The 11,187-nt window shown below is 36.0% G+C and overlaps 1 protein-coding gene across 1 annotated transcript in view; it reads left to right on the top strand.

Moving 5' to 3' along the window:
* LOC144972334 (unconventional myosin-XV-like) overlaps positions 1-11,187 on the top strand; it is a gene marked incomplete in the record, with an annotated part of 202,492 nt that overhangs the window by 101,497 nt on the left and 89,808 nt on the right. The window contains 6 exon segments of the mRNA XM_078913430.1: positions 733-960; positions 1,960-2,085; positions 2,659-2,736; positions 3,219-3,373; positions 6,452-6,622; positions 8,105-8,228. Coding sequence (XP_078769556.1) covers positions 733-960; positions 1,960-2,085; positions 2,659-2,736; positions 3,219-3,373; positions 6,452-6,622; positions 8,105-8,228 — 882 coding nt within the window.

Raw genomic sequence — 11,187 nt, 5'->3', positions numbered from 1 at the left:
ACTGAATACCGTTTTGAGGCGAGTGGTCACAAATATGAATTCAACATTTTATAAAATGAATGATACCACAGATTAATTTAACCCTCCTCACCAATGTGTGTTAATTTACGATTCTGTCAAACTGAATTGTTATGGGCTCCTTGTTGTCATGGAAATACTCTCAAAGCAAACCAAACGCGGGTGGTTGGATGGGAGCATCACCCTTGAATCATATACCTATGATGTTCGCATGGGTGTACGATCCGATAGTGATGTAGTTTCTTCTTCTCTTTACTAGCCTATCCTGCTTCTTTGGTTTGTGATTGTATTTTTGACAGGGGATATTTTTTTTTTCTGTAAATCTTCTGCCTGTTTGTTCTTGGTTATTTATAATTTAGCTTATGATATCTTTAGGTTATGATTTTGATTTACATTTGTACTATTTTTGTTAGATTGCTTGTTTTTTTGTTTCAGCGGTCTCTCATATAACCTCAATTGTGTTGGAAGAGACCTAAAGCAACAAACAAACAAAAAAAGCAAACCAAAATATTGTCCATTACAACAATGTTAAACTAAGCCCATAAGTGGATTTGGATATCAGACCTGCATATATGTACACGTCGGAAGCAAGCAATTACTACTGTTCACTACAAAAACTAGAATAAAACCGGACTTCATAGGCTTACAGAACTGAAGGATAAATTAGAACTGTGCAAATAATTTACTTTATTCATCTAAATCATTTCCCCCTAGGATTTTCACCTCAACAGTTTTGAGCAGTTGTGCATCAACTACGCCAACGAGACGCTGCAGTACTTCTTCAACCAGCACGTGTTCCGCCTGGAGCAGCGTGAGTACAACAAGGAGAAGATCCGGTGGGAGCACATAGAGTTCAAGGACAACCAGCCCACCATAGATCTCATCGCCACCAAGCCTGCTGGAATCCTACATATTCTGGATGATGAAAGCAACTTCCCCAAGGTAGGCTGGATATAGATAATATCTGGTAGAAATGAATAGATACTTACCACTCTCAAGGACAATGTTGTTTTTTTTAGATCATTCTTTGTGAAGACTCAAACGAAACAAACAAAACCAAAACAAACTAAAAATAAAAATTAAAATAAGCAAATAAAAAAACCCATAAAAATTAAAATGCTAAAGGTGAAAAAACAAAACAAATCAAAACAAAAATTTAAAAAACCAGCTTAATAAGGCAAAAATAAAACAGAGCAACAAAAAAAAGTAGAAACAAAAGAAAGAAATAGACAAACAAAACCAAAAATAGAAAAAAACCCCCCCAGAAAACATAGAGTTCAAGGACAACCAGCCCACCATAGATCTCATCGCCACCAAGCCTGCTGGAATCCTACATATTATTCTGGATGATGAAAGCAACTTCCCTTAAGTGGGCTAGATAAAGATAAAATCTGTATAAAACCAAATAGCTTCTTACAAATCGCAAGAACATGGTTGTTGTTTACATCATACTTTGTGCATACTCAAACAAAACAAACAAAACAAAAAACAAACTAAAATCAAATCAAATAATAAAAGCAAATAAAAAACGGAAAATCCCATAAAAATTAAAATGTTAAAGGTGAAAAAACAAAACAAAAAAAAACAAATCAAAACAAATTTCTTTTTAATCCAACTAAATAAGGCAAAAATAAAACAAAACAATAAAAAATTACAATCAAAAGAAAAATAAGAAATAAATAGATAAAGCAAAACAAAACATTAATAGAAGAAAAGAGAAAAGAAATCAAACTTAGAGTTCAATCCGTCCACCATTGAATATAAATATGGTTCCATATGACCAGCTGGGGTAATAGATTTTTTAAAATGTGAAGCGCATTGAGCATGGTAAATCGGTGGAAAAGAACGATATAAATGTTCATGTTTTTTCTATTTATATTTAATTTAGTCAGAAAGCTAAAATGAATATTCCTTGTACCAACCCCTATCCATTCTCCCCAGGCCTCCGACAAGTCATTCCTAGAGAAGTGCCACTTCCACCACTCTGGCAACGAGCTGTATGACAAACCACGCATGTCCGACCCAGAGTTCTTCATCGCCCACTATGCTGGAAAAATCAAATACAATGTACGTATACACACTAATAAGATTAATGTAAGACGAAGAAGAAGAAGAAGAAGAAGAAGAAGAAGAAGAAGAAGAAGAAGAAGAAGAAGAAGAAGAAGAAGAAGAAGAAGAAGGAGGAGGAGGAGGAGGAGGAGGAGGAGGAGGGGGGGAGGAGGAGGAGGAGGAGGAGGAGGAGGAGGAGAAGGGGAAGGAGAAGAAGAAGAAGAAGAAGAAGAAGAAATAAGATTGTGTAGATAAGACTAATGGCATATGTCAATAATGGTTTGTTTTCTATTACCATTTATGACAGAGATAGACGCTGTGCATGCGCTTCGCTAAGAAACTCACAACATTGCATTCCGGAAATATAATGGACCAACTCACAAAACTATGTGTAACCTTATAGTCGGGTTGATACAGTTTAGTGAGAATTACTCATAAAACATGGGTGGCATAAAACAATAACAAAGACCTGGGTGACGTCAACTTCGATCTATCTATTCATAATGTATTCAATAATAAGAATGGATGGGATTTTTTATTTGTTATTTTAAAAAATTATTTTTAAATTTTGTTGTTTTTTTTTTACCCCAGGTCCAACATTTTCTGGAGAAAAACAAAGACACTTTGAGGAGTGATGTGGTTGAACTTTTATGTGAAAGCAGCAATGAGGTAAAATATTAAAGATATGAAAAATTATCTTATATATTGTTTTGACATTCAGATGCCTTCATATGCAATCTTTTTTTTTAATAATTACTAATGCAAGCGGTTAAAAAAAAAGAAAGATAGAAACAACAACAAAGGGAAAAACCCTAAAAAGACAAAAGGATTTTTTAAAAATGTTTTATAAGAATGAACATTTTAAGAATTTTAAAAAAATGTTTTATAAGAATGAACATTTTAAGAATTAAAAAAAAATGTTTTATAAGAATGAACATTTTTCTTTGGGAAAATGAAAGTTTCGAGATAGTTTATGCATTAACTGTTTTTTTTTTAATATAGAGAATATTTAAGCATGGGAAGGGTGGCTTAAGATAGTGAGAAAACAAGAATAAATTGATGAACCTGTGTGAATTGGACATACATTTATTTTTTTTATCATTTTATACTTAACAAAACTGAGCTAATTTCTTCGTCAAATCCTTCACCAGATGATCTCCCAAATGTTCCAAGACCAACGGGACAGAAACATCACCAAGACACTGAGTAAAACTACAGGACGCTACATCACGCTCAAACCGCGAACGGCGACGGTCGCGGCCAGTTTTAATGAGTCTCTCCTCTCCCTCATCGACACCATGTCAAGGTACGCTACAATTCCTGGGGTTCCCGTAGTTACTTTGTGAATTGAATTATTTCAGCCCTTATTTGGCTTCGCTCAGTATCTCTTCTTGTCACAAAAGTCAAGCAATGTAATGATTGTTCAGTGGCTGAATGGGTGATATGGAGAATTATGGTCTCGACATTGTGTCCTTGGGGAAGGCACTTTACACTTATCATCCTTCTCAACTCAGGCTATAGACAGTGTCGGATTTTGAAAGAGTTTGATTTAGAAAAGGATGCTTAACAGGTAACTGGTACTGTTTGAAATGAAAACATAATTCCATATAGCCTGCTGGGGGAATGAATGAAATATTGTAATGCGCACTGAGCATGGTAATACACTTTATAGATATTCGTATTCGATCAATTGTAACCCGTGTTGATATCAAGTTTAATAATCAATTCAATTTAATACAAAGGTTTATTTTTAGGCAATTGCCAATATAACACATACATGAATATAATATTTCCAATCAACAAATCAAAGTAAGTAAAATCAATATAATGAAGCAAAGCAAACAACAACAACAACAACAACAACAGTAATAATAATAATAATAATAATAATAATAATAATAATAATAATATAATAATAATAATAATAATAATAATAGTAATAATAATAATAATAATAATAATGATATTGATAATAATGATGATGATGATGATGATAATAATAAAATAATAATAATAATAATAAATAATAATAATAATAATAATAATAATAATAATAATAATAATAATAGTAAGAAGAAGAAGAAGAAGAAGAAGAAGAAGAAGAAGAAGAAGAAGAAGAAGAAGAAGAAGAAGAAGAAGAAGAAGAAGAAGAAGAAGAATATAAAATCATCTAAAAATTTGATTGATAGAGTTAATCAGAAATAACAAAATTAGAAAATTTTGAGGGGTAAATAAAAGAATGTTCTAGCCCTTGTATTTTTCAATCTGACTTTTGTTCTCATTACGGACTTGCAAGCTCGAACAGGGATTATAAATTCGTCTGGAATTTCAAAAAGCAGGATTGCAAGAATCTTAAATTACTCACGTAGTACTAATGTAAAACAATGGGTTTGTAACCGAATAAGTCTTTGATTTACGTCATCTGTAGATATTAGAACGTTGTCGAACGGATGTCCCCAAGGCTGTGTGAGTTCCCCAATCCTGTACATCTTATACACCAACGACTGCAGACCATCCTTTGAAAATTGTTTTATAGTGAAATATGCAGATGATACTGCTATTCTTGGCTTATTAAAAGATAAAGTTACCGAAAAGAATTATTTCAAACAAATAAATATATTCACCGATTGGTGTAAACAAAATCAGCTTGAATTAAATGTTGAAAAAACGAAAGAACAGGTGTTTGGTGTAAAAAATAAAAACGACTTAAAGTGTGTGGCGATCGGTAAAGATGATGTTGAGATAGTTGACTATTTTAAATATTTAGGAATAACCATTGATAGTTCCCTCAATTTCTCTCAACATATTAATATAATTTCTAAGAAAGTTGCCCAAAGATTATACATCCTAAGGAAATTGAGAACATTTCAAGTAAGGAAGAAAACTATGTTAAGAGTTTATGACTCATTGATTAAAAGTGTAATTGCGTTTGGCTGCACCATATGGTTTGGAGGATGCCGACTTAAAGATAAATCAAAAATTTCAAAATCTATCAAAGAGGCATCAAAAATAATAAACCATCCTCTTGATGGAGTAGAAAGAATTCATGGAAAAGCAATAGAAAGGAAAGCATTCTCAATTACCAACAATAAAAAACATATTTTATACCATGAATTTAGTCTTTTACCATCTGGGAGAAGGTTTTGTCAGATTAAATGTAGAACTAACAAGTATAAATCAACGTTCGTTCCATCAGCAATAAAAATTTTGAATATTTCATATGGTACAGAAAAACCAAGGATTGATTCGTTGACTGATTAACTGATTAATTTATTTAATGTAAGATTAACTGACCAATTGATAATGATGATAATTTTTGGTGTCGAATTGCCACAATCGTAACAAATTGAAAACGAAATGAATATGTTTATGTTGTGTATATCGCACGTGTGAAAGAAAGAAAGAGAGGAGAGAGAGAGAGAGAGAGAGAGAGAGAGAGAGAGAGAGAGGAGAGAGAGAGAGAGAGAAAATAAGTAGGAGTGAAATATCTGTTCAATCTTAGTTATCGTTTAACATTATAACAAGTGTAACTAAATGACAAATTGCCATATTTATGGACAATAAAGATCTATTATTATTATTATTATTATTATTATTATTATTATTATTATTATTATTATTATTATTATTATTATTAATATCTGTGGTAATTTTCTGCTTAACATCAAACACGATGAACTTTTAAAGGGACACAACCGTGTTGATCGAGACAACTTTGTTCATATTGCATAGAGAGCATTGTTACCTGCACTTGTGTTTCTACTGATGTTACTTATGAAGTCAATTTAGGGAATCGCTCAGATTGTGATATTTTTAGCGCATCCATTTTTATTATTGTTTTTATCATCATCATCATCATCATCATCATCATCATCATCATCATCATCATCATCATCATCATCATCGTCGTCGTCGTCGTCGTCATCATCATCATTATCATCATCATCATCCTTCTTCTTTTTATTTTTCTTCTTCTTCTTCTTCTTCTTCTTCTTCTTCTTCTTCTTCTTCTTCTTCTTCTTCTTCTTCTTCTTCTTCTTCTTTTTCTTCTTCTTCTTCTTCTTCTTCTTCTTCTTCTTCTTCTTCTTCTTCTTCTCTTCTTCTTCTTCTTCTCTCTCTCCTCCTCCTCCTCCTCCTCCTCCTCCTCCTCCTCCTCCTCCTCCTCCTCCTCCTCCTCCTCTCCTCCTCCACCCCCTTTTTCTTCTTCTTCTTCTTCTTCTTCTTCTTCTTCTTCTTCTTCTTCTTCTTCTTCTTCTTCTTCTTCTTCTTCTTCTTCTTCTTCTTCTTCTTCTTCTTCTTCTTCTTCTTCTTCCTTTTCTTCGTATTCCCCTTATTCTTCCTGAAAATAGATGCTTGATTTTAAAAACTCTATCTCCTCCCCCAGATGTAACCCATACTTTGTCCGATGCATCAAGCCTAACGCCACCAAGAGTCCCATGGAGTTCGAGGACATCGTCGTGCTCGACCAGCTCCGATACACTGGCATGCTGGAGACCATTCGGATACGACGTATGGGCTACCCAGTCAGGATCAAATTCCCTCATTTCATTGAAAGGTGAGCTGAAGATTTGATGTTTACTTTTAATGACTTATAAGCAGACCTTGTGTAAGTAAGTAGTCCTTCAGAGCCATTCGGAGTTTATCACGGTTTCTATAGCAATTGCTTGCTATTCTTTGGATAGGACGCCAGTCTATCGCAGAGTGTTCTTTCCAGATCTAACAATCCCCGCTACCCAATCACTTATGAGTGGACAAGGAGAGGGAGGGGGGGGGGGTGAGATGATGAAAAAATATCGACTGCACCCGGGATCAATCTCTGTCCCTTTGATTGTGAATCGAGTGCTCTACCAACTGAGCTATCGGGACCCCGATATAAGCAGAAGTGCCTACTTGTGAATTAAAAGCATAATTCGGGAGATAAAAATTGTAGTCGCTCTATATAATCAACTTTAAAAATTAACAGTTTACCCACACTAGGATTAAATAACACTTCAAAATCCTTTAAATTCTGTAGTTTAACATCAACTTTCGTTTTAATGACGTAGGTATGCTCACGAGCTTCTAAAATTGAAGCCAAAACTTCGTAATCCTAGAATGTTTCGTAATATTATGAAAGTCTGCTTACAATTATGGGTCCTGATAGCTCAGTTGGTAGAGCACTCGCTTCACTTCTTAAGGGACCGAGATCGATCCAGCGTGAAGTCGAGATTCCCCCCCCCCCCCTGTATTCTTTACAACCTCTGAGGTGTAATAGTAGCACCGTCTGACCGGTGATCAGGAGGTTCAATCCCCAGTCCCGAGGAAGACTGAATTTTGGGATGGTTTCTTCCTTGTATTTTTCTTTCTTGCTTTATCTGGCACCGTTTCATGCAAACTATTTTTCAGATCTTTATTTTAACACCAGTGCCTGCTCCCCAATTTGTCACTTTGGGTGGGGTTCCTGACCTCCCATAGTGGGCAGGGTGGCACTTACTGTGTCTTCTATACCCCTATAACTGTTTTCAAATTTTCTTTCTCTCTTTGTCTTGGAATGAGATTACTTGGTTTTGTCCTGGCCCTGGCCTGGGTCCTTGGCTGGGAGGGAAACAGTCAAGATCATAGTTTCTGTTTTGGAAGATGATATGTTTTTCCTTATAAATCATTTCTCTGTTATGTATTATTATATTTGTTATTTTGAATGTATAATATAAGCATTTGAGTGTATTCCTCTTTGTTGGATCTTGTGCTTGTGTCTGGATGAGACTTATAGGTGATCTCAAACTAAGTACATTGGTGGTATGCTCTTGGAATCTACATCTGATCCCTATTTGTTCCAAATTCTCCTTCGTCTTACTTTTTCTTGGGTGCTTTAATTGTCAATGTAGAATATTTTGACTTTCCAATTTTCTTCCTTTTTACGGGCGCTGATATGACCTGAATTGCAAGCGCCGTAAAACCCTTAAAAACAAAAACAAAATAACCACTTTGTGACTCTGATATGTTATTATTTTATAGTCAATTGGTACCAAAAGTTCTTCTGTTGTATTTCTGTCATCAGATATCGTTGCCTGTTGAAAGGCCAGAAAATCAAAAACAGCCAAGTACCCTGGGATGTGTGTACGTTGATACTACAGACACAGGGACCTGATCTTCAACAAGAGTACCAGATAGGAGCCACCAAGGTATTACCATTCAACATTTTCTCTCTCTCTCTCTCTCTCTCTCTCTCTCTCTCTCTCTCTCTCTCTCTCTCTCTCTCTCTCTCTCTCTCTCTCTCTCTCTCTCTCTCTCTAGCTTTATGGTAATTGACTATCGCCCCCCCCCCCCTCCCCCCCCCCCCCTTCTCGCTCTCCCTCTCTCCAACTCACCTGCTCACATTTCTTTCATTCTCTTAATTTGTTTCAATCGTCTTCTTTTCTAAGCTCCTCCCCCTTTTCTCTCTCTCTCTCTCTCTCTCTCTCTCTCTCTCTCTCTCTCTCTCTCTCTCTCTTTCTCTTTCTCTCTCTCTCTCTCTCTTTCTCTCTCTCTCTCTCTCTCTCTCTCTCTCTCTTCCTTCTCTCTCTATTTTTTCTTCTTTCTCTGGGGGATAAGATTCCGTGTTAAGTCACCCAGACTATTGTGTAATTCTTAGTGTTACGACAACAACAAGCAGTCTCCGTGACCAAGACGGATTGCGTGGCGTTTTCAGGTTGGACCTGATGATGTAGTTATGTAAACGTCTGCCATGTCCTTCTCATTTTGATGACTTATGGCTCTCAATGTAGATGTGTTGAACGTGTGTTGAACGAAATAAGGAGAAAGCGGTGGCTCGAGTCTTGTAGAGAGATGTCCGAGGACAATAAATGGGGTTGAACTCCTTTGCCTGCAGATTTTTAGTATGTAAAAATTCTCCATGTCGTTTTCGTTTTTACTAGTTATAGCTCTCAATGCAGATGTGTTGGAAGAAGTATTGAAAGAAAGGGATACAACGGAACAGACGAAGCCGGAAGCCGGAGTTGGCAAAGATGTCCGGGGAAATGTTCGGTGAACCACCGTCTCAAAGCGGTATTACTGAGTTTGCGCCAACGGGTCCTGTTAGAGATAGACGACGATTGGGATTGTTTGGAAGCTTTAACCCTTTGCCCACTAGTCATTATGACATCCGAAATGCTATCGCCTTCTACATCTACGCCAGAATAGAAATAGAGGGTGGAGCCTACCATGATATAACATTTTATGGATCCCTAATTTCATCATATCAGTTCTGTCCACTGACAGGTGGGTGGATATCGCTTTCAAGAACTTATGTCCTTATATGAAATCCTGAGTTTTTGACCAATCAACGGATTGCTCTTTTGATAGCTCGCTTGTCAACTTGAGTCAGCTCAGCCCTTGATTTATGTAAAGGCATCACATGCGGTATATGTTGTGTAACTTCAAAGACCACGGTTGACCGAAAGCGATGAATGGAAGCCCTACTGTGGCGTGGAGAACGAGGTCTTGTATGTATAGTTACGTCATATCTCAACGCTCGTGAATTCTTAGTACGGCTGGACTCACAATCAAAACTCGAAATCTGTGTTTTAAACTCTTGAATCAATCGAATTACATCAGTGCGTTCGTCTCATTGAGAAATGAAAAACGATATATAAATCAAGAACATCGACCGGAAAATAAGGAAATTATCATAAAATTATAAAATTTGAGAAAGCTATTTTCAAAATCAAATATATTACAAAAAAGGTTATTTCTCGACCGATTTTTATGAGACAAAGACAATTTTTCTCCACTTTTCAAGCTGATTCCAACAATGAGGTTTTCAAATTTATCGCGATAAGATTATTTGTCATTATTTTTTTTAATACCCAATTGACTGCTCAGGAATGAATACGTAATCCTTGGCGGCTAGCGAGTAGGTGTTAAATTTTGCTTACCCTTTCCCACGCAGACGCACACACATACACACACACACACACACACAGACTGAACACACAATGTATGTCTTTCACTTCTGGCCAAAGTTGCCTTATTACAACTTAGACTCGAATGATAACAGCGAGTAGGGTGTCAGATTAAACTTCAGTTTTAAAAGTCAAATTCAATTCACACCGTAATAAATCATAATAATGATCATTCTTGATATATTAGAGCATTAAAATATTTAATTCACATTACCATAAATATATTTTAAATATATGTATTTTGTAATTATTTTAGCGACGATACGAACCCCTTTTAATCGTCGAGCCGAACGATAGGATGCTAGACGACGATAAGTCTGTGTGTGTGTGTGTGTGTGTGTGTGCGTGCGTCTACGTGGGAAAGGGTAAGCAAAATTTAACACCTACTCGCTAGCCGCCAAGGATTACGTATTCATTTCCTGAGCAGTCAATTGGGTATAAAAAAAAATAATGACAAATAATCTTATCGCGATAAATTTGAAAACCTCATTGTTGGAATCAGCTTGAAAAGTGGAGAAAAATTGTCTTTGTCTCATAAAAATCGGTCTAGAAATAACCTTTTTTGTAATAGATTTGATTTTGAAAACAGCTTTCTCAAATTTTATAATTTTATGATAATTTCCTTGTTTTCCGGTCGATGTTCTTGATTTATATATCGTTTTTCATTTCTCAATGAGACGAACGCACTGATGTAACTCGATTGATTCAAGAGTTTAAAACACATATTTCGTGTTTTGATTGTGAGTCCAGCCGTACTAAGAATTCACGAGCGTTGAGATATGACGTAACTATACATACAAGACCTCGTATCCACGCCACAGTAGGGCTTCCATTCATCGCTTTCGGTCAAACGTGGTCTTTGAAGTTACACAACATATACCGCCTGTGATGCCTGTACATAAATCAAGGGTTGAGCTGACTCATTTTGACAAGCGAGCTATCAAAAGAGCAATCGTTGATTGGTCAAAAACTCAGAATTTCATATAAGGACACAAGTTCTGGAAAGCGATACCCACCCACCTGTCAGTGGACAGAACTGATATGACGAAATTAGGGCTCCATAAAATGTTATATCATGGTAGGCTCCACCCTCTATTTCTGTTCTGGCGTAGATGTAGAAGGCGATAGCATTTCGGATGTCATAATGACTAGTGGGCAAAGGGTTAAAGCTTCCAAACAATCCCAATCGTCGTCTATCTCT

The sequence above is a fragment of the Berghia stephanieae genome, chromosome 5, assembly GCF_034508935.2.
Source record: "Berghia stephanieae isolate SIO BIC M18660-M18661 chromosome 5, UCSD_Bste_1.3, whole genome shotgun sequence".
NCBI classification, from domain to species: Eukaryota; Metazoa; Mollusca; class Gastropoda; order Nudibranchia; family Aeolidiidae; genus Berghia; species Berghia stephanieae.
Note: the sequence above shows the minus strand (reverse complement) of the source record. Positions and strands in the feature narration are given on the sequence as shown.